This window comes from Trichomycterus rosablanca, chromosome 1 (assembly GCF_030014385.1).
Source record: "Trichomycterus rosablanca isolate fTriRos1 chromosome 1, fTriRos1.hap1, whole genome shotgun sequence".
Lineage (NCBI taxonomy): Eukaryota > Metazoa > Chordata > Actinopteri > Siluriformes > Trichomycteridae > Trichomycterus > Trichomycterus rosablanca.
The window spans coordinates 5,152,911-5,177,727 of record NC_085988.1 but is presented as its reverse complement, the minus strand read 5'-3'; the positions used below and the strand labels follow the sequence as shown (position 1 = coordinate 5,177,727).

Here is a 24,817-nt window from a genome sequence, read left to right as displayed (position 1 = left end):
CTATGTCGCCGAGACGTCACCCAGTCGCCCCGCTGTGAGGGCTCTAAAGCTCTACATCTGAACTAGTGGCATTTGGGACTGCTACAGCTGCATCTAAGCTCTCACTAATACTAGTCTGACGTAAAATCTCATATACAGTGGTGCTTGAAAGTTTGTGAACCCTTTAGAATTTTCTATATTTCTGCATAAATATGACCTAAAACATCAGCAGATTTTCACACAAGTCCTAAAAGTAGATAAAGAGAACCCAGTTAAACAAATGAGACAAAAATATTATACTTGGTCATTTATTTATTGAGGAAAAGGATTTAATATTACATATTTGTGAGTGGCAAAAGTATGTGAACCTCTAGGAGGTTAATTTGAAGGTGAAATTAGAGTCAGGTGTTTTCAATCAATGGGACGATAATCAGGTGTGAGTGGCACCCTGTTTTATTTAAAGAACAGGGATCTATCAACGTCTGCTCTTCACAACACATGTTTGTGGTAGTGTATCATGGCACGAACAAAGGAGATTTCTGTAATATCTGCACCAACATGTTTCATAAGCAGGTTTGTGTTGACCTGAGGATGTGGGGTTTGTCATTCCAATCACTGACCACTCAGTTTCAGAACTTAAGCCAGTGTGTATTTCAACCAGGGTTTAAAATGTTTCTTTCCTAACCTGCTAATGTTCAGATGTGAATAGTACGTGTTAGGATCAAACACACATATGCAGAAGTTGACTTGGGTGATTAATCTCACGTCCATTGCAACCGTCCTTCATCTTCTTCAATAATTATGTAGTTTTATAAGTAAATGCTATTAAAATTGTTCAAATAGTATTTAAAATGTAAAGTAATTTTAATAAAGTTTAACATGTAAGCATATTTTTATGACCTCTGAATACAGGATGTGGGTTTTCAACAAGATGTCTTCTTAAATTTGAAACACTCTTAATATAAACACATTTTAACAATCAGGAAAACGTCGTTCAGGTTTTATGATGGTGCTGCGTGTGAGAGAGTGTAAACTTTTAATGAAGTCAGGATGAGAGATGCTCAAGGTAAACACATTTTACATCAGGATGTAGCATTAAGGTTGTGTGTGTGTGTAACTTTATTCTGACTCGTTGGGACGAACAGCTGTACAGTTCAGCACTAGAAGCTTTAAAACGACTCTCTGGAATTGACTCCCGATTCCATAGGTGAATCGATTAATTAAGGAATCGACTCCCGTACATTTTTATGCGTTTGATTCATGAATCGATTCATTTAGGGATCAATTCGACTCCAAAGCTTTTCGATGTGGGAGATGAACGGCTGCGGTGTTATTAAATCTTATCACTTACAAGAACTAATTTGTGATAAACTATTCTGCTTTACCAGAGGATTAAAAAGATAATGTAATAATTAAATCACATGTAATAATTTAGTTAATTAATTATAAACTTATTACCTCAGTTTATTTATATTTTTACTTCAGGATGTAGAAGGAATGGAAGGTGAGGTATTTATTTTTACTCTGTTTATATATAAAAGTGTATAAGCGCTAGTATTTGTGAGGATTTATCATGATTTATAATAAAAATGAGATTAAATTAATTCCTGTCAGATGATTTTTGATCAAACTGAATATGTAGCACAAACAGTTAACTGTAACCAGGTAAAAAAAATTCAGTTTAATTTCATCTTTTCTTTTTCTACCATAAATATAAACACTTTGTTACAGCTGGATATAATAATAATAATAATAATAATAATAATAATAATAATAATAATAATAATAATAATCTTGTGCTACAGTTCTTTACTGTCTTGTTCCTCCTTCTGGTCTCTTGGTCGCCTCTCTTACTCATGTTTAATGGATTATTGTTCTCTAGAATTCAGCTCATCAGGAACATTTCCAACACAAAACATGTCCATACATTTGTGCTTCACACTTTACACAACATACAAACAACAGATGCTGATATAATAAAGTTTTATTGTTTTATACACATTAATATACACCAGGATTCAATACAAATCAATAATTAATCATGATTTCATGTATATAACTGTACACATGATTAAAATCAGAATGTGGTTTAATAATATCAGATGAATCTGTGACTGATGTGAGTGAATTAGATGTTGAATGTACAGGACGAGCGCTGTGTCTCCAGAGTCTGATCATAATAACAATCTATTCAGCATCATAAACACTTTCTTCTTGTGATTAAAACATCTGTACAGGATGTGAATGAGAAAATGAAACTGTGCAGGATTCAGACATCATGACATGACTGGGAAACTGTAGAAAAGGTTTTAATCACATCTGTAAATCAACTCTATGGTCAGAAATAATCTCTGCTTTTAATCTTCGAGTTTATCACCAAAACCTGAAAATAAAAAAAAGAATAAATTAATAACAGTCCTGTGTTCTCATATTTAATGATGGAAACATGATGGAACGGTTGATCTGTAGTTCATCACCTCACATGTTCTCTCTTCTTCTCACTGTCATGTTAGAAAACAAAACATTTTTGATGCTTTTGTGTATTGTGTTTGTTTAGCTAAATGTTATTGACTGTGCTAAGAATCATGTTTATATTTGTTAAGATATGAATGTTTCTGTTTATTATTTTTTATATTAAAATGTAAATAATTTACCAATTATCAATATAATAGTATACATATAATATTACAATTTAAATCTGAGCAGAGCACAGATATCTTGCAACTGTTACGGGTTGGCAATAAGTCGATAAAGGTTTTTTAGGAACAACAATAAAGGTTTTTTAGCAAACACCACACCACGGACACAGATGTAAGTTTTAACGGGACTTTAAGACAAAGAAACCAAAATAGGAGGAGCAACATGGAAAGGGGCAGCAAAGGAACCAGGGGGCTGGGATGGAGGCAGGTGGAACCGGTGGGAACACTGGAGTGGAGTAAGGTGGTGAGGAACTGGAGATCCAGGAGAGGGGAAAGACTGCGTCCAAGAACAAGAAGAAGCAGGATGTCAAAAAAATAAAAAATAAAAGGGGGAGGTTGGTGAGCAGGAAAATTAGGATAAAACCCAGTAGAGCTGAGCACTGTTAGCAGTAACATCAACTAGATGATCTAGTGAAGACTTGAGAGATACCAGGGGTTTTTAAATGCTGGGTGATGAGATTGAAAACAGGTGTGCCTGACTATCAATGGAGGAAATCTCCTTTCCTGGTGGTCCGTCATTTGACAATTACATCTATGTGCAGGGGTTGGCTTGGAGGTGGCTATGGAGTGCAAAATGGGAACTCCTCAAGCTGCTTGGGGGCTATTCCAGGATTCAGGATCATAGCTTTGATGCTGATGGTCTGCTTGGTCTAGGACCTCAAGATTTGTGATCCTGTCCTGCCATTTAATGGCCAGGATTGAATGCAAGCTCCATATGTGAAAGTGCTCCAGCAGTTTAAGGTGTCTTCTGTACAAGGTTTAAGTCTCACATCCATAGAGGAGGCTGGTGAAAACAACTGATTAGTATATGTTGAGTTTGATCAACTGCCAGATGTTGTGTTGATTCAGCACACACTCGCAGTCTGCCCAGGGCTTGGCTTGCAAATCCTGTCATTGATCTATCATTTGAAATGACACTGCCCAGGTACATACATTTCTCCACAGTCTTCAGCTCTGTTCCCTCTAAGGCAGTGGTGGGCAAACTACGGCCCGCGGGCCACATGCGGCCCGTTAGGCTGTTTAATCCGGCCCGCTGAGTATTTACAAAACTGTCCTAAAACCGCATTAATTTAAATCTTTTTCCTGCACTAAACTTGCGTTTTAATTGATTCCACTAGATGGCGCACGCCAGGCGGTTATGTTATGAAATATATAATGTGTCTCACACCGTCATAGGAACATGGATTCTGCTGTTTACCATTTATTATTTTTATTATTTATAATAATAATGAACCAGAACCATGTTTTAGGCAAACCAACATCCATAAAGAACATCATGTAATCATGTAACCATAGTGCAACAACATTTTTACATAATTCGAACCTAGGGCGGAAAAACATGAGCCACGCGCTCTGCTCACTGCGCTACTCAAACAGCGGTGTAATGAACAGGCTGTTATGCTGATATCCCTGCGCACACATGGCGTTACTGAGACTAAACGTGAACACTAAGAATAATAACCAAACGCTTTCTAATTCCCACGGTAGCAGCAGTTTCCTTCTGTTTCATACAGATCGCCCCGTCTCTGTCTCATCTGCTGCATTTCTCTACCATTGATAAAAAATACGGAATAAAGTGCGTCCCATATCAATTCAATACGGAACGCAGCCTTTAGTTTCCAAATAAGGAAGGATTCCGTATTTTACGGGACGGTTGGCAACCCTACTATCACCCCAGCATGATCAAACCACTTGACTGGTTTAAAATGTTACACATAAACCATTAACTTATGTTGAAAGTGCTGCTTTAAAGGCTGAATTGGTTTTGTTTAGACGGCGATACACCAAGTGGAAACAAAGATAAAAATAATTTAAAAAAATGCATAAAAAAAAATCACATTCACGCATGTGTAAATGTGCACATAAAAGGATGAGTCTGGTGTTTCATTTATATTCAAAAATTAATCCTTTAATCACGAAAATAAAGGTTTAAATGTGAACTTATATTAGTTCCAAACCCCCGCACCCACCCGGCCCGTCTGTCAATTTTTAAAACCCAGTGTGGCCCTTGAGCCGAAAAGTTTGCCCACCCCTGCTCTAAGGAGATGGACGGGCGGCAGGCTGTTAAGTCTCTTGAGGAAGGGCTGGGCATCCATTCTTGCATTTCAGGCCTGCAACACATTTCAAAAATGGCTTTTGGACTTGTTGCTGATAACATTTCAATCATTCATTACACATTTGTTGATAAACTGGAGATCCTCTGATCATATCTGCTCATCAGAGACTCTCAGCCTTTCCTGGATGCTGCTTTTGTACCAAACCATGATTACAATCAATCACCTGTTTGAAATCACATCATTATTTAGTTTTTTCACCTCATTACTAGCCCTAAATTTCCTCTGTTCCAACTTTTTTGGGAATGTGTTGCAGGCCTGATATGCAGGAATAGATGTTTACTAATAAATGAAATGAAGTTGAATAGATAAAACATGAAATATCTCAGGTTCATCCTGTCTGAAATCAAATTAAAGTCAAAATCTTGTATTTTCCATGCTGTCCCAACTTTTTCAGATTTTGGGTTGTTTGTTTTGTTTATTAGGATTTTAACGTCATGTTTTACACATTGGTTACATTCATGACAGTTCCAACTGTGTTATATCCAACACAGTCTTAGACAATTTTGTATCTCCAGTTTACCTCACTTACACGTCTTTGGACTCTGGATGGAAACCAGAGCACCCGGAGTAAACCCACGTGGACACAGGGAGAACATGCAAAATCCACTGAGAAATAACCTGGATCCTCTGGGGATCGAACACAGGACCTTCTTGCTGCGAGGCGACAGTGCTACCCTCTTAGCCACCGTGCCGCCCCATTTGGGGTTGTAGAACATAGACTAGAATGAAGTTCTATGGTAAGATAAGATATTTATGTACAGTTGTTTGGCAGTTAGCCCTTAATGTTGGTTTACAGGTCTTATCTGGACTGAGTTCATTATCAATTATCAATTATCAATTGTTAATCAATTATTATCCAGTAGACCCTTGGCAAATTTTACTGTTTCTGAAGGGCTGTTCTTAAGTCAAAATGTTTGTTAGTTAAACCTATTTCCCCCATAAGAAATAATGTAAATATGGTTAATCTGTGACAGACACCCCCCTCCCCCCCCTTTATCCTAACCTTTCTAATGTCTTAAATGGTCGTTTTTGTTATAAATACAAGAATATTTTTACTTCAATCTTAAATGATAACAATACACAGTAGTACTGCACATAAACACACATCACATATCAGTACAGTACGTGCTGTATTATGGTGTATGCTGTACCATACACCATAATACATTTCCTTTTTATATAAAATGCATCTACTAGAAAAAACAATAACTCTCATTTCTCTATTATTTCCTTTCCTAATTTCAATAGTGTTGTATTTTGTAGGTGTAACTCAACAAATAGTAATAGATTCATTTTCTCACCACTGTGCTTTTTCTGCGTCTTCTTTGAGGCCATTTTAATATTGAAGTTTACAAAATATAAAGAAAAAACAGTGTCCGCTCACTGTATATATAGAGAGAGACGGTCAGAGTCAACTTGTTCGTGATGTCACGTGTTTAGTGAATTTCAGTTCATTATCTGAAATGTATTTGTACATTAAGTTGAAAAAGATCGTTCATAACCCAAAATGTACGTATGGTCAACGATTTGTAAGTCAAGGGTCCACTGTAATTTCATTTCATTTCTTATAAATGTTATAAATTCAGTGTTTATGTTACAAAGTTCTAATCAGTACAGAGAGGATTTAACCCAGAAACTAGAAACTATCTCAAACAGGTGAGTAGTGAATAGTTCTTACTCACCTCAGAACCTCCAGTCTGAATCGGTCATCACGCCTTAGATCAGAGAGGAGTGTCATATCAGATTTTGTTAGATTATTTCCAGACAGATGAAGTTCTCTCAGGTGTGAGGGGTTTGATCTCAGAGCCGAAGCCAGAACAGAACAACCTTCATCTGATACACCACAATAATTTAACCTGCAAAGAGAACAATGATCAGATCCTCACTGTTTATAATCAGAATTGTTACTATATTCAACCATCAAATCAAACTCAAGAATTACACAAAATACTGTGATTTACAAAAAATATACCTGGACGGCACCGTTGTGTATTGTATCAAGCCTACCTAAACGTCAGGGGTGTATGAATAAAAACTTAATAGTGACTGTGTGAAGCTCTATAGCAGAATGTTCAAACCTTTTAAAAAAAAAAATATATACTTGAACTATAGTTCACCTTTAATCGTGAACTAATATCAACAGTAAAAAAAAATTACTGATTTTTACTAACCAATTAAGGCTTTACTTAAAAAATGAAGCTACAGCATCTTTTAATCCATAAGAGTGCAGGTATGTCTGACATATTTTGTTTACACATAATTGATATGTTGTGCTAGTTAGCTAATAAAGCATTAGTACACATTGGCGATTACTAGACATGCATTTCCTAAAATGAGGTGCAAACATGGTTATACCCTGTTCCAAATTATGCAGTTAGAATTGTGCTTCTCTCTCCAAGTGGGCACATGGTTCATGTTTCTGGGATTTATGCTCGTTCACCTGCTGAACAAAGAACAGCAGCAGTTTTTATTGGTGACTGTTTTTACAGGTGATTGGTCAACTGTCAACTGTGACAGTTGAATGTACTGATAGTAAAAGTGATCTGGATGATTTGCTGGATTTTTCCTTGATGATGAAGATGAAGATCATGAGCAGCCATTACTGAATTACTGTACCAGACTGGTTCCTCCTCTCTGACTCCATTACTGAATTACTGTACCAGACTGGTTCCTCCTCTCTGACTTCATTACTGAATGACGGTACCAGACTGGTTCCTCCTCTCTGACTCCATTACTGAATTACTGTACCAGACTGGTTCCTCCTCTCTGTCTCCATTACTGAATTAATGTACCAGACTGGTTCCTCCTCTCTGTCTCCATTACTGAATTAATGTACCAGACTGGCTCCTCCTCTCTGTCTCCATTACTGAATTAATGTACCAGACTGGTTCCTCCTCTCTGACTCCATTACTGAATTAATGTACCAGACTGGTTCCTCCTCTCTGTCTCCATTACTGAATGACTGTACCAGACTGGTTCCTCCTCTCTGACTCCATTACTGAATGACTGTACCAGACTGGTTCCTCCTCTCTGTCTCCATTACTGAATTACTGTACCAGACTGGTTCCTCCTCTCTGTCTCCATTACTGAATGACTGTACCAGACTGGTTCCTCCTCTCTGACTCCATTACTGAATTACTGTACCAGACTGGTTCCTCCTCTCTGTCTCCATTACTGAATTACTGTACCAGACTGGTTCCTCCTCTCTGTCGCCATTACTGAATTAATGTACCAGACTGGTTCCTCCTCTCTGTCTCCATTACTGAATTAATGTACAAGACTGGTTCCTCCTCTCTGTCTCCATTACTGAATGACTGTACCAGACTGGTTCCTCCTCTCTGTCTCCATTACTGAATTACTGTACCAGACTGGTTCCTCCCCTCTGTCTCCATTACTGAATGACTGTACCAGACTGGTTCCTCCTCTCTGACTCCATTACTGAATTACTGTACCAGACTGGTTCCTCCTCTCTGTCTCCATTACTGAATTACTGTACCAGACTGGTTCCTCCTCTCTGTCGCCATTACTGAATTAATGTACCAGACTGGTTCCTCCTCTCTGTCTCCATTACTGAATTAATGTACCAGACTGGTTCCTCCTCTCTGTCTCCATTACTGAATGACTGTACCAGACTGGTTCCTCCTCTCTGTCTCCATTACTGAATTACTGTACCAGACTGGTTCCTCCTCTCTGTCTCCATTACTGAATTACTGTACCAGACTGGTTCCTCCTCTCTGACTTCATGATGAAAACTTTAATAGATTCATTTAGGTTTTATTATTGTTCTTTATGTTTTCACCAGGCAGTGAGGGGGTCAGCTAATAGTGTTATATTTATATTAATGGTTAGTTTTGTCTAATAATAATATTATTATTATTATTATTATTAATAATATTATTATTATTAATAATAATCAATAATTATGAGTGACTGTTACACAGTGTTACTGCTTGTTGATTGAGCATTATAATCTGTAGAGAAACAGTATCTCACTTCTGTATATGCTGAAGGTAAATGATGGAAGTGACAATAAACTAAACTAAACTAAAAACTAAATTATAACAGATCATTTTCACTCTTTATTTAGTAAAGACACAACTTCCATTTAAACCTAAATCCTCTGTTTCAGTCTCACTATTAGAGAAGATGAGTTAGTGAGGAGCAGCTCATGTGTGATTCTCAGAGAGATGATCTTACCCCAGTATCTCCAGTTTACAGTGAGGATTCTCCAGTCCAGCAGAGAGACACTTCACTCCTGAGTCTCCTAGTTTATTATCAGACAGATGAAGTTCTCTCAGGTGTGAGGGGTTTGATCTCAGAGCTGAAGCCAGAGCAGAACAACCTTCATCTGATACACCACAATTATACAACCTGCAGAGAGAACAATGATCCACTCTTCATTCTCTCAGTTCTAGAGGAACTTCATCATCTACAGAGTCACTACAGTCTACAATCAGTGTGGATGAATCTCTGTGAAACAGTAAAATCAACAAAGTACAAATAAAATAAGAAGATGTGGCTGATCTCAGGTCTCTGGTTTCTTTTAGATCTTTCACCCTCATTATTAGGTATAAAATGGTAATTATGAGGGCGTGGTTGTGTTTTGGTGCTGCTTTATTTATAGGGTTCTGATTATTTGGTTGGATATAAACCACATTTTTCTTTTTGTGTTAATTTGCTGGTTTTATCAGAATTGAAGGTTTCTGTGCTGACATGGTGGATCACAAAAACAGTGATGTAAAATTCTGAAGGTTTCAGGTAGAAAAAGAGTGGCTAGAGCTAAAGCTTCAACAGAGCTTTGTTAGTGAGGAGCAGCTCATGTGTGATTCTCAGAGAGATGATCTTACCTCAGTATCTCCAGTTTACAGTGAGGATTCTCCAGTACAGCAGAGAGACGCTTCACTCCTGAATCTCCTAGTTTATTATCAGACAGATGAAGTTCTCTCAGACTGGAGGATTCTGAGCTGAGCACTGAGGCCAGAGCTTCATAACTTTTATCTTTTAGTTCACACAAACCAAGCCTGAAAAAAACATGATAGTTGATCCACTAACACTAGTGCAGGCAATTTATTGATCTAATAACTAAATCTGGTAGATTGAAACTGTTATAAATATAGTAACTAAGGTACCAACTTTCTACTAAATTCTACTAAAATACTAAAAAATCTTCATTTTATATGTTCTATAAGTGCACCATTGTGAAAACTACATTTACTTATGATTGAGATGATTGTTGTAAAACACATTTTTGAAATGCTTGCTTTTTAAATCCACTATATATTGTTGCTCATACTCAATACTTTAGTACACATGAGAATTGTAATAAAAGCATCATGTAATGCAAACGTTTACCATAATAACTTATGTTATAGAATAAAGCCTAGAGCTGATAAAAAAGTCTAATAAAAAATATATATGTTATTTTTACCAGAATAAAGAACACAATGAAGAATTCTCGACATGTTTAGGTATATTTGACTTAATCTGTAAAAGTTTTAAACTCTATACACATGCAGATCCATAATAAAAATAAAATAAAATAACATACTGGGTATAAACCAGCACATCATACAAGACAGAAGATACAAAACACAACGTAACAAAAGTTACTGTTAGGGTGCCTGCAGCATCTGGTGAATGTACCTTCAGTTCCCAGCGTCGCAGGCGTTACAGAACGCCAAACAGCCTTGCCTTTAATAGGAGACCAGCTAATTAGTGTGAACGACCTGCTGCGTTCTGCCTATTTAAGTGAGCGTCGCCTGACTTTGTCTTTTGTTTCCATTGTATGGTTGCACAGGTCGCTCCCTTTTTTTAGGGAAAGTCTGGTTACTCCGGGCACTACTAGGGTGTTTGGGTGTGTAGGTTGAAAGGCCGAGGTAAATTAGGGTTTTGGTTTTCCTGTTAGGGGAAGCTGGTGCGACTTCGTGCAGTCCTCGAGCTGCGGTTTCTTTCGGTATTTGTAGCAGCCACTGTCTGCATGGTTAGCAGAAGGCTAGCGGTAGCCTAGCAGCCGTTCAAGCAGCACCTTATAGCTTGAAGCCTCAAACAGGTTCATCTCTGCCGGTTTGGCTCACAGGGTTAAGCAATTGCTTTTACCACCCATGCAGCTCCGGTTCGAATCCGCTCATTTGTAATAATATTATTTTTTGTTCTCTCTCTACAGATCGGCTCTTTTCCAGCAGCAGCGGAAGCCAAGCTGGTGACAATGCTGATTCGGCTTTTTACCGAAACTGTTTTTGCGATCCCGGATTAGTATCAGTGGATCCGTTTCCCTCTGCGCCCTTTATAGTGCAAGGTTATCTCTTTGTACTTGCTACCAGGTAGCACAGTTTTTTTTTAATTTTTTTCCACTTTTGTATTTTTCTCTTTTTCAGTTGCCAGAGGCGCCAGAGGCATCATTCAGGCTTTTCCTGAATTGTATTTTGTTCTCCTTCTTTTATGTTTTGATTTATATTATTTATTGTTTAATTAAAAATATATTTTATCTGCATCTTTGGGTCCCAAGCCTCTCTTTATAACAGAAAGGTGAAAACATAAATGGACCCAGCGGAAAGTCCCACATCTCTGATGTTTTACATCACCGGGAGGTAGCCTTAGGGAGGCACAAGCTGGCGCTCACCAAACTGGTGCAACATGTGACTGACATCGCCCAGCTGTTACCAACGCTGGGTGCCAGTTCAGACAGCCAGACCCAGCCTCTTATTCACCCAGTAACGTCAACAGGAGTAGAGACCCCCAATCCACCCCGAACGTTTTTCGGGGGAGGCAAAAAAATGCAGGGGATTCATCCTGCAATGCTCCCTCACATTTGAGCTGCAGCCCTCCCGTTTTCCCTCAGAGCGCTCAAAAGTCACGTTCATTATATCCCTCCTCTCCGGCAAAGCCCTAGAGTGGGCCACGGCCCTATGGGAGCAGAACACCCCCGAGAGTGCACCTTCAGGGAGGCGCTGAAGGACACTTTCTTCCACCCAATGGGAGGGAGGTGGGGCCGCGGTTGCTCAAGCTGTCCCAAGGGAGGCGCTCAGTCGCTGATTACGTGATTGAGTTTCGCACTCTAGTGGCCAAATGTGGCTGGGATGAGGGGGCGCTACCTGCTATCTTCCATCGCGAGCTGGGAGAGAAAATTAAAGATTCCCACCTCACTCAAGGCCTTTTACCTCCTGGCCACCTCTATCAACACCAGACTCCGACAACGGGCTCGAGAGCGAGGGTCTCATCCACCCTTTGTTTGACCGCAGCGCCGAACCCATGCAACTGGGAGTGACCCAGGGGGCCACACCACCATCTTCTGACTCCCCCTTGAGGGCCAGGGCTCAGTTAAACGAATAGGCCACTCTCGAGGGTGAGCCGATCCACCATCCCTGACCATGATCTGTCCCTTGGTGCAGTGCTACTTTGGGCCTCGGGTCTGTGTCGATTCAGGTGCAGTGGAAAGCTTTATTGATCGCCGCCTGGTACACAGGTTGGCGATTGAGCTCCAGCCATTACGGATTCCCATTGCAGTTTACGCTGTGGATGACCGAGCGGTAGCCGGGAGTCCCATCACTCACCAGACGCGTCCTCTCACAATGCGTCTGGAAAACCATGAGGAGCGGATCACCTTTTTGGTGACCCAGGTCCCACAGCTCTGGTTCTGGGACACTCATGGCTTAAAAAGCACAATCCCCAAATTGATTGTGTAACTGGATCAATCTTTGCCTGGGGAACAAGGTGTCAGGACACATGCTTGCTGCCAGCTAGTATGTCATCGACGCTGCAATCGCCTGGTGCGATAGCCCTTGATCTGCCCCCCCCCCGACCCTTTGATTGCGCAATAAATCTGCTTCCTGGTACTTCTCCTCCTAGGTATCGGTATCCGCTGCCGCTGATGGCCACGGCTTTTGAATTTTTACGAAGCTTGATCTACACAGCGTGTATAACCTGATCCGGATCAGGCGGGGGGATGAATGCGTTCATTATGCCCATGGGACACTACGAATATCTAGTGATGGGTTAATGAATGCCCCGCGGTCTTCCAACGCTTTATCAATAAGGCCTTGCAAAAGGCCCCTGATAGATACGTCTATGTTTATCTTTTTAGCCGATCCATCGAAGAACATGTGAGGCACGTCCGCCAGGTTCTCCAGCTTTTTCTCGACCATCATCTGTTTGTCAAGATGGAGAAGTCTGTTTTCCAAGCCCCATCAATTTCGTTTATGGGGTTCATTGTTTCCCAGAGTGCTTTCCGAATGGATCTGGCTAAAATCAAGTCTGTGGAGGATTGGCCAACTCCTTGTTCCAAGATTCCAAGTGCAAAGATTTCTGGGCTTTACAAATTTTTTTAGCCGATTCATACGGGACTTTAGCACGGTCGCCGCTCCCTTAACAGTCCTTACTGGAAAGGGTCCGTTCAAATGGACGGTGCACCCAACAAGCCTTTAACAGGCTTAAGGCTCTCCTTACCATTGCTCCCGTGTTGCAGTTGCCCATACTTTCATTGTGGAAGTGGATGCGTCTGATGTCGGGGTTGGGGCAGTACTGTCCCAGAGAGTGGGCCCAGAAAAGAAGCTCCACCCCTGCGCCTTCTCAGTACCAGGGTGTGTCATGGTATGGAGATGTGTCAGTACCAGGGTCTGTCATGGTATGGGGGTGTATCAGTACCAGGGTCTGTCATGGTATGAGGGTGTGTCAGTACCAGGGTCTGTCATGATATGATGTGTTAGTAAATGTGTGGAGGATTTTGATGCCGTACTGTTGTATATCTTAAGATGTGTTTATCACTTGGTCTCCTCGGTGCCAAAACCTCTTTTAAGTGGTGAAAAGGAACAGCAACATTACAAAGTGGTAAACGCTTTTGTAACCCGATTTCCCTGCTGTTCCATAATGAATTTAATTGTTATATCGGCACTGGCCAGTAGGAACTGATAATGAGATAGAGAGTCGGGGAAAAAGGGATAAAAGAAGAACACTGGACCAGAAGAGAAAGAAAACAAAGCGGTCTGTTTCATGTTGTTTGGTAGATTTGAACTGAGAAAAAGCTGATTTCATGCTAAATACGGATTTGTATTTTTCATGGCTTTGGAGATCTTAACCCCATGCTCATAAGAACTGGGTGGATTATTGCTGGACTTATGCAAAATATTGCAAAGGAGCTGTATGAAAGAAAAGTTCATTGGATTTCAGGATTTCCAATGTATTAAGCCCATCTGCATCAATATTGGTATCTCTACCTTATCAACAAAAGGACTAAGTGGTGAGATCGATCCAAGTGTCACGGTGGGGCTAAGGACTAAACAAAGACAAGACAAAGGGGGCGGACACACACGCAGAGATGTAGGGCAAGATATTTATTAATGAACTAAACAAGGGAATGACAAGAGTATGGAACATGAACTAGGTACACGGACTGGGAACACAGACTGGGAACACGGACTGGGAATATAAACTAGGGATACAGACTAAACATAGGTTAGGAACATAGGCTAAACATAAGCTAGGAACATTGGCTAAACACAGGCTAGGAACACTGGCTAAACACAGGCTAGGAACACTGGCTAAACACAGGCTAGGAACACTGGCTAAACACAGGCTAGGAACACTGGCTAAACACAGGCTAGGAACACAAACTAAACATAAGCTAGGAACACTGGCTAAACGCAGGCTAGGAACACTGGCTAAACACAGGCTAGGAACACTGGCTAAACACAGGCTAGGAACACTGGCTAAACACAGGCTAGGAACACTGGCTAAACACAGGCTAGGAACACTGGCTAAACACAGGCTAGGAACACTGGCTAAACACAGGCTAGGAACACTGGCTAAACACAGGCTAGGAACACAAACTAAACATAAGCTAGGGACATTGGCTAAACACAGGCTAGGAACACTGGCTAAACGCAGGCTAGGAACACTGGCTAAACACAGGCTAGGAACACTGGCTAAACACAGGCTAGGAACACAAACTAGGAACTGACTACAAACAAGTGCCAGAAACATAGAGCAAACCAGAGTCAAAAGAAACCAAAGTAATCACCTAGGAAGTCCAACACAAACAAGTCAAAAATAACCACCATAAACCAAAATAACCCCTGCCAGCCTGTTCCTCAGCTCTCCTTTTTAAACTGGTCCCTGATTAGGAACAGCTGGGGCTGATTGCTCAGGGGGACCAATCAGGAGTGAGGCATGGCAGGAGTGAGTGTGCTCACGGAGAAGAGGGGCGTGGCACATATGAGCACACCAAGGCTAGCAGTGTGACACCAAGTCATTTTGTCACATCAATGGACATTTTGTAAAGGAGTATAGTGTATGTATATTTAAACTGTGGTAAAAAGTTTTGTGTTTTATGTGCGGTTTATATTGTTTGTTTTTGGTACATGACTACAATACACACATTGCTGATATTTTCTTTTGTTGAGAATGATTACATCGTAGCATGGCATATGACAGGCCAGTTGGACCCTGATTTACTAATAGTGATGGTATAAGGTTGAACATCAAAACTGTTACACTGTACTACCCAAGCTTTTTCAAATTTGGGGTTATATAATAATCATCTATGAATACTATAACATCAGAATTACAGTCTAACAGGAATCTTCAGTATTACTCACCGAGCTGCTCTGGATGCTGCAACCACCGGCATCAGTTTCAGAAAAACTTCATCTGGTGAGCTGTACTGGTTGGTATAACGTATTAGGTAAAACACATCCAGGTCATCTGCTGATGTCAGTAACATGAAGACCAGAGCTGACCACTGAGAATCAGAGAGTTTAGTTTGTTTTAGTTCTCCAGATTTCATGTATTGTTGGATCTCTTGAACTAGTGAATGATCATCCAGTTCATTCAGACAGTGGAACAGATTAATGGATGTCTCTGTTGAGGGATTCTCACTGATCTTTTCCTTAATGTACTGAACTGTTTTTTGTTTGTTGTGAAAGTCACTTCCTGTTTGTGTCACTAAGCTTTGTAAGATATTCTGATTGGACTTCAGTGAGAGACCCAGAAGAAAGCGAAGAAAAAAATCTAGATGTCCATTCTTACTCTGTAATGCCTGATCTACAGCACTCTTGTGTAGATCTGAGATTTGTTTTCTCTTCAGCATTCTCAGTTTTGAGGACAGACTCTGTTGAAGAACATTTGTCTCTTCATTCATGAAGGTCAGGTGCTTATATAGAGCTGCGAGATGTTCCTGAATGCTGAGATGAACAAAGCAGTACACTTTACTCTGGTGAAGTCCAAACTCCTCTCTGAAGATCTGTGTACACACACCTGAGTACACTGAGGCTTCCTGAACATCAATGCCACACTCCATCAGATCTTCTTCATAGAAGATCAGGTTTCCTTTGATCAGATGCTCAAAAGCCAGTTTTCCCAGTTTGAGGATCATTTCTCCTTCCTCCTGATTCTTCATGTACTTTTTTCTGATGACGTTGGTCTGAATGATGAGGAAGTGAGTGTACATTTGAGTCAGAGTTTTGGGGATCTTTCCACTCTCTGCTTCACCAAACATCCTCTCTAGAACTGTGGCTGTAATCCAGCAGAAGACCGGAATGTGACACATGATGTAGAGGCTTCTTAATGACTTCAGGTGTGAGATGATTCTACTGACAAGACTCTGATCACTGATCCTCTTCCTGAAGTACTCCTCCTTCTGTGGATCAGTGAATCCTCGTACCTCCGTCACTCGATCGATACACTCAGAGGGGATCTGATCAGCTGCTGCTGGACGGGAGGTGATCCAGATCAGAGCAGAAGGAAGCAGATTCCCTTTGATGAGGTTCATCAGCAGCTCATGAACTGATGCTGATTCATTTACATCACTCAATCTCACTGAGTTCTGGAGATCTAGAGGTAAACGACACTCATCCAACCCATCAAAAATAAACAGAACTTTGTACAAGCTGGAAATGTCAGTTTCTTTTATTTCCTGAAAATAGAAATGAAGGAGATCCATCAGACTCAGTTTGTGGTCCTTCATTAAATTTAGCTCTCTGAAAGGAAGTGGAAATATGAGGTGGACGTCCTGATTCTCTTTCCCTTCAGCCCAATCCAGAATGAACTTCTGTACAGAGACGGTTTTTCCAATGCCAGCGACACCCTTAGTCAGGACAGTCCTGATAGGTTCATCTTGGTCTGATAAAGGTTCAAAGATGTTGTTACATTTGATGGGCATGTGCTCTGTTGCTGCTCTCCTGGATGCTGCCTCGATCTGCCTCACCTCATGTTCATTATTGACTTTTCCACTTTCTCCCTCTGTGATATAGAGCTCGGTGTAGATCTCATTCAGAAGTGTTGGGTTTCCCTGCTTTGTGATCACTTCATTTACACACTGAAACTTCTTTATCAGATTTAATTTGAGCTTCTTCTGGACTTCAGGTCCAGCAGATGTGGAGTCAGACCTGTGATTATAGTAAGAACAATAAATGTAGACACAATTCATGTATAGAAGAACACTACCTTATTATCACATCACTGTGATTTTACCCTGCATGTCTGATCATTTTCTGTTGTATTGTAGCTCTCGCCCACTTCTGGAAACTGTGAACACACCAAAATAACTGGTGGTTTTACTCTCGGAACTTAAAGAGATGCTACAACATTTACATTTTCAGCATTTAGCAGATGCTTTTATCCAAAGCGACTTACAGTATATTGACTAAGCAATTGAGGGTTAAGGGCCTTGCTCAAGGGCCCAACAGGGGCAACCTGACAGTGGTGGGGCTAGAACCAGCGAGTTATTGATTACTAGTCCAGTACCTTAAGGATACACCTGCCCTTTTAACTTAAAATTTTCTAAGCGTAATTTGTATGTAATATGTCCAAAATACCAAAAAAAAGTAAATTAATAAACAGATCAGCCATGAATAACAAATTGTCCCTAGTGAACAAATGTACTTAAATGTATTTATCTTAGTATACTATTAATAAACTAGCAAATGTTTGTACTTATTTCAAATTATATTAAAAATATATGAATGTCATACTTTATTCAATTAAATTTAATTTGAACTAAAATGATAGTATGATAAAAGTTTACTTGCAATCATTTAATAAAACTTCTCAAATGCTTGGTTTTGAATAGATGTTTAGTATATTTTTGCAAAGTATGTTAAACATCTGCTGTAGGAATTCACTTAAATCACCTCACATTTTACTTAAGTGTATTTTTTAGTTTTAAAGGCTTTAAGAATCTAAAAAAACTGGATTATTTATTTAGTATGTTTTGGGTTTTTTTGTTTCTTTTTCATTATGTTTAAAATAATTGTTTTATTTTATTACTAGTTTTAATGTAGTAAAATAACTAAGTTTAATTATTTAATTTGTTGATGTTAAAAATGGTAAAAAGCTGGTTTTAAACTTTTATCTTTTTGGAATAAATGATGCAGTTGCTATAAAAACAGCAGAGTGAAGTTGTGAGTCAAGGTTCGTGTTTGATTACAAAGTAGTGATGGGTCAGCCGTGAACGATCCGTCTCTAAGAGATTGGGAGCCGATTCAAGTTTTTTTCCGTTTTCTTTTCTGTTAAAGCCGCACGTGATTGGTCAAGAGGTGTGGTGGCGTTTGTGTGTTTACACTGAGCAGGAGGGGCAGGGTTACAGACACACACACACACACACACACAAACAGTGAGCACACAAACAGGAGGGAGAGAGAGCGAGAGAACTTGATGAAGTTTTACAGAGCGCTTCACATAGCCAGACATTACACGCTGGAAAGGTGAGGAAAATGAGTGAGAGGAAGCAGTAAAGTTTGGACACGAGGAACCCCTTTTACAGAGAAGTTCAGACCCACTGAGCTGGTGGGAGACCAAGTGTTCAGTCTACCCACATCTTATATATATATATATATAAAAAGTTGATTTATTTCAGTAATTCCATTCAAAAAGTGAAACTTGTATATTATATTCATTCATTACACACAGACTGATATACTTCAAATGTTTATTTCTTTTAATGTTGATGATTATAACTGACAACTAATGAAAACCCCAAATTCAGTATCTCAGAAAATTAGAATATTACTTAAGACCAATACAAAAAAAGGAATTTTAGAAATGTCAGCCAACTGAAAAGTATGAACATGAAAAGTATGTACAGCACTCAATACTTAGTTGGGGCTCCTTTTGCCTGGATTACTGCAGCAATGCGGCGTGGCATGGAGTCCATCAGTCTGTGGCACTGCTCAGGTGTTATGAGAGCCCAGGTTGCTCTGATAGTGGCCTTCAGCTCGTCTGAATTGTTGGGTCTGGCGTATCGCATTTTCCTCTTCACAATACCCCATAGATTTTCTATGGGGTTAAGGTCAGGCGAGTTTGCTGGCCAATTAAGAACAGGGATACCATGGTCCTTAAACCAGGTACTGGTAGCTTTGGCACTGTGTGCAGGTGCCAAGTCCTGTTGGAAAATGAAATCTGCATCTCCATAAAGTTGGTCAGCAGCAGGAAGCATGAAGTGCTCTAAAACTTCCTGGTAGACGGCTGCGTTGACGTTGGACCTCAGAAAACACAGTTGACCAACACCAGCAGATGACATGGCACTCCAAACCATCACTGACTGTGGAAACTTTACACTGGACCTCAAGCAATGTGGAATCTGTGCCTCTCCTCTCTTGCTCCAGACTTTGGGACCTTGAATTCCAAAGGTAATGCAAAATTTACTTTCATCAGAGAACATAACTTTGGACCACTCAGCAGTCCTTTTTGTCTTTAGCCCAGGCGAGACGCTTCTGACGCTGTCTCTTGTTCAAGAGTGGCTTGACACAAGGAATGCGACAGCTGAAACCCATGTCTTGCATATGTCTGTGCGTGGTGGTTCTTAAAGCACTGACTCCAGCTGCAGTCCACTCTTTGTGAATCTCCCCCACATTTTTGAATGGGTTTTGTTTCACAATCCTCTCCAGGGTGCGGTTATCCCTATTGCTTGTACACTTTTTTTTACCACATCTTTTCCTTCCCTTCACCTTTCTATTAATATGCTTGGACACAGAGCTCTGTGAACAGCCAGCCTCTTTAGCAATGACCTTTTGTGTCTTGCCCTCCTTGTGCAAGGTGTCAATGGTCGTCTTTTGGACAACTGTCAAGTCAGCAGTCTTCCCCATGATTGTGTAGCCTACAGAACTAGACTGAGAGACCATTTAAAGGCCTTTGCAGGTGTTTTGAGTTAATTAGCTGACTAGAGTGTGGCACCAGGTGTCTTCAATATTGTACCTTGTCACAATATTCTAATTTTCTAAGATACTGAATTTGGGGTTTTCATTAGTTGTCAGTTATAATCATCAACATTAAAATAAATAAACATTTGAAATATATCAGTCTGTGTGTAATGAATGAATATAATATACAAGTTTCACTTTTTGAATGGAATTACTGAAATAAATAAACTTTTTCATGATATTCTAATTTTATGACCAGCACCTGTACATGTGATGTTACATAGACTGTGTATTGTAGCAACATCTGTCCCCTCAGAGAGAATCTTTTTTAACAGGGCAGATCATAACAGAATGGAGAAACAGGATCAACCCATCAAAGATGAGCTCCTTGGTTTTTCTTAATGCCAATCTTTGCTAAATACTTTCAAATACTGTCACCTGGATGCTGCTTTTTCTTTTTGTTTTGCACATTTTCATTTATATTTTATTGTGATGCTTTGTTGATGTTGTGTTTTACTCTAGATGCAAATTTACAAATAATATACACAATCAGACCTTTTTGTCTAATCGAGATGGGTCTTTGTTTTTGTAATTTATTGTTGTAGCACTCTGTTCCATGTTGAGTATATAAATAAAGCCATTTAAATCATAAACATTTGATACAATGTTTTTTTTACATTAGTAATTCACTTTACATGTAATTTGGTAATAAATTAATTTAAGCAACAAAAAAATCTAATGAGCCACTTGGGAGCCGAAAAAGCCGGCTGTTTTTAGTGAGCCGACCCAAAAGAAAAAAGACTGAACATTTGCTGGATATTTTTTATATCCAATCATGATACCCTGTGTTACCACTTCACCTGCTTATTATGCAATATTTTAAAACTATAACCTGAGTATTCTGTAAATCTTATTTTGCCTCTGGCCCAACTTTCTTTAAGTGTGTTGCTAAAAGCTAACAGTCTTTGTAATTTTGTTGTTTTTTTGTTGTTGTAACTTTGTAATGTTTATGTCACAGAGATTCTTGTTTTTATTGCTGATCACAGAATATCTCAGCTTTTCTAGAAATGGGTTTGTAGAGTTAATAGTGCACAGAAAGTTTTTAATGATAACAAGTCTATCTTCAATTAATCTTTACTGTCATTGTGAGTTAGATGATTTTAAGAGTTATGGGCTAAGATAGAATAAAAGAAGAAGAGCCACAAAGTTCAAAAACAATTATTACAAGAATTCCTTACATTCTTGTGTAAACATTTCCTCACACAATGGAACAGTTGTGTCATGTTACCTGCATCCAGGTGATGGTTTTCCATCTTTCAGTACTGGATGATGCACAGAAGTGTCACTGTTCATGATGATATGGCTGGGTACTGAAGAATCTGATCCTGTTGTTTGGATCTGACTGCAGATATAAATATAAACGTATAATAGTGATTTATGTGGTAATTATTTTAAAGGAACATTAAGTTCACATTAAGATCATGAAAAACGCAATCTATCTATCTTAATATCATTCATTGTTAGTTTGAGTGGTTTCCATTTTAATCTTAAATCAGTACGAGTCAATTTGGTCATGAACACACAGTATGTTGTACTGTTGAGTCTTTTGCTGGAATGGACTAAACCCCTAAACATGCAGAAAAAAACATAAATAAGAGAGCAGAGTTCAGGTACAGAACGTACCACAACTAGATAGGAAAATCCTAATTGCTTGTTTTTGCTCCAATAAATATATAAAATAAATATAAATAAATAAATATAATAATAAAAAGGACCATCCAGTCAGTGAAAGGTGCAAACACCAACATCTGTCATGCATCAGCACTTGTTACAGAATTCCACTGATATTTAAGTATTAAATGTCTCATTTATATGACTTTGTGTCCTCATTCTGCATGTGGAACAACAGAGTGGCTTAGTGTGAATTTGTTTGACAAAAAAATGATGTTGCGTCATGAATAATAGAATCAGGGAACCACCATTTAAATTATTACTGTACTCATGCTTTAGGACTTTTATTTTGTAATACAGGTGTAGTTAGTAGTACATGTCACTAGGTCCTTACAGCACTCTTTATTATTAAATTTACATTTATTCATTGTTTTTATATGTAATTGTTATAATTTGTAATTATTAATAGTATTTTTTATTTTTTATTTTGTAATACAGGTGTAGTAGGTGGTACAGAAAGTAGTAAGTGGTTGCTCAGGTAAACTACAAACTGTAATGCAGGTAAACAGTTGTTGTTTCTCTTCAGGTATTTTTTAGCTCTGATGTAAGAAACAGTGAACTCAGAATTAATGGAGGAACTTTTTTAAAACATTTAATTTGATGTTGTTTCTTCTTCACTGCAGAGTGAGTTGATGGAATTGTATTTATTTATGTTTAATTATCGAGAATGAGAAGAAAGAACCTTGAATATAAATCTGACATTACAGTGGTTAAAGTTTTATACACAAACATCTGACAGCAGTAAATAAATAGTTTTGGATATATGAACTTATTTACACCCCACATTTTAAAACTAATCTATTACCCATGTTTCTGTCTTATTATAATAATAGCAAAGACTTCAAAATCATTAAAACATTTTTTGTAAAATTATGCACTGAGCCCAAATAAGTTGGATGAATAAAAATAATTGTATTTACAGCAACTATAAATTTTACATTAATTGAAAATCTGCACTTATGAGACTGTATTTATCTGGGCAGTAAAATAATTATAGATTTATCTTTATTATATTAAAACACATTTTAGATAAGTTTTGTAATAGGTGAGGAACAGTGATGTGTGTGTATATAAGTTGGTTCTCACACACACACACACACACACACACACACATACGCGTTTTCATGTCAGATGGGGACCAATGTTATGAACATCACTTGCGGGGACCACCCTTTCTACAGCCTCTAGAGGGCTGAAAAAAATCAGGCACACTAAACAGATTTTTCTTAGCTCATACACGCGTTCAAACATCAGAATTTAAGAAGTCATGTCAGGACCGTGTTTAGTGGGGACTTAGAAAAATCTTATAAATATGACTAATGGGGACCTCATTTACATAATATTAGCATAAAACACACAAATGCCAATGTGATTAGTGGGGACCTTGCAAGAACATTGAGTTAATTACAATTCATTTATATTACCATTAAAGGGCATGTAATTATTTCAAGCTAATCTACAGATTATCTTACTTTTAAACAAAAAGGTTTAATATACATCTATGTAAAATCAAAAGATGCAGTAATAGTCCATAAATCACATTAAAATGTTTAAATTTAGCTTAGCTTACTTGTTCATAGATTATGTAGTCTTTGCATAGAACATCTAGTGATGTGCATGTAGTCATCTCGACAACATAGCAAGATTTATGTTTGACATTTCTAGATTTACAGCCAATATCAGTGTAATTAAAAAAAAATATTAATAGATGAAGTTAAAGTCTATCTCTACTCATGTACAGTGGATTGGAAGAGTAGTAAATTATTGTCTGGATACTTTTTTAACTCAAATCAAACTATTTTATTTTTCACTGTTTAAGTGTTTCTTTCTTTAATTCTTTGTCATGAATTTTTTTGTACCACAGTGAACCACCCAGAATCAGCTACTACTCAATCACTGGACAATTATTACCACTAAAATAATGCTACTTATAAAACTATACAGGCATTAAAGACATTTAAATTGCAAAACTCAAGATTTAATTTTTAACATGCTTTCACCCTGTTCTTCAATGGTCAGTACCTCCACAGAGCAGGTATTATTTAGGCGGTGGATGATTCTCAGCACTGCAGTGACACTGACATGGTGGTGTTGTGTTAGTGTGTGTTGTGCTGGTATGAGTGGATCAGACACAGCAGTGCTGCTGGAGTTTTTAAATACCGTGTCCACTCACTGTCCACTCTATTAGACACTCCTACCTAGTTGGTCCACCTTGTAGATGTAAAGTCAGAGACGATCGCTCATCTATTGCTGCTGTTTGAGTCGGTCATCTTCTAGACCTTCATCAGTGGTCACAGGACGCTGCCCACGGGGGCTTTTGGCTGGATATTTTAGGTTGGTGGACTCTTCTCAGTCCAGCAGTGACAGTGCGGTGTTTAAAACTCCAGCAGCGCTGCTGTGTCTGATCCACTCATACCAGCACAACACACACTAACACACCACCACCATGTCAGTGTCACTGCAGTGCTGAGAATCATCCACCACCCAAATAATACCTGCTCTGTGGTGGTCCTGTGGGGGTCCTGACCATTGAAGAACAGAGTGAAAGCAGGTTAAAAAGTAAGTAGAGAAACGGATGGACTACAGTCAGTAATTGTAGAACTACAAAGTGCTTCTACAGTGGGGGAAATAAGTATTTGATCCCCTGCTGATTTTGTAAGTTTACCCCCTTACAAAGACTTGAACAGTCTATATTTTTTATGGAAGGTTTATTTTAACAGAGAGAGACAGAATATCAACAAAAAATACAGAAAAAAAACATTAAATAAAAGTTATAAATTAATTTGTATTTAATTAAGTGAAATAAGTGTTTGATCCCCTACCAACCAGCAAGAATTCTGACCCCCACAGACCGGTTATGTGCCCATGAGGCACACAAATTAGTCCTGTCCCTGTATAAGACTCCTGTCACAGAATCAGTTTCTTCTGTTCAAATCTCTCCACCACCATGGGCAAGACCAAAGAGCTATCAAAGGACGTCAGGGACAAGATTGTAGACCTGCACAAGGCTGGAATGGGCTACAAGACCATCAGCAAGAAGCTTGGTGAGAAAGAGACCACTGTTGGTGCGATAATTTGAAAATGGAAGAAATACAAGATCACAGTCAATCGCCCTCGCTCTGGAGCTCCATGCAAGATCTCACCTGGTGGGGTAAGAATGATT

The 24,817-nt window shown here is 39.0% G+C and overlaps 1 protein-coding gene and 2 gene segments (V, D, J or C); 1 reads left to right on the top strand and 2 right to left on the bottom strand.

The window, feature by feature from the left end:
- LOC134317488 (Ig kappa chain V region Mem5-like) overlaps window positions 1-24,817 on the bottom strand; it is a 111,669-nt gene that overhangs the window by 19,036 nt on the left and 67,816 nt on the right.
- Window positions 1-24,817, top strand: part of LOC134317528 (Ig kappa chain V region Mem5-like) — an 80,304-nt gene that overhangs the window by 17,157 nt on the left and 38,330 nt on the right.
- LOC134316993 (protein NLRC3-like) lies at window positions 1,957-22,355 on the bottom strand. 2 transcript variants are annotated; one of them, XM_062997617.1, is made up of 7 exons: window positions 21,212-22,355; window positions 17,258-17,311; window positions 15,385-17,172; window positions 9,643-9,816; window positions 8,993-9,166; window positions 6,478-6,651; window positions 1,957-2,362 (listed from the first exon to the last, which is right to left on the bottom strand). In XM_062997617.1, the coding sequence occupies exons 1-7, from the start codon at window positions 21,274-21,276 to the stop codon at window positions 2,353-2,355; spliced, it is 2,439 nt and encodes an 812-aa protein (XP_062853687.1). In that variant the 5' UTR covers window positions 21,277-22,355; the 3' UTR covers window positions 1,957-2,352. The 2 variants fall into 2 exon arrangements, with proteins under 2 accessions (XP_062853687.1, XP_062853697.1); XM_062997627.1 differs by lacking the exon at window positions 17,258-17,311.

Bases quoted from the DNA above. Each gene is read 5' to 3' on its own strand.
- LOC134316993 (XM_062997617.1), bottom strand. From the start codon at position 21,276: ATGAACAGTGACACTTCTGTGCATCATCCAGTACTGAAAGATGGAAAA. The intron at 9,817-15,384 runs GTGAGTAATACT...TGTTTTTTTCAG, and splicing joins GCAGCATCCAGAGCAGCTCG to GCTTGGTTTGTGTGAACTAA. The intron at 6,652-8,992 runs GTAAGATCATCT...TTCTCTTTGCAG, and splicing joins TGTAAACTGGAGATACTGGG to GTTAAATTATTGTGGTGTAT.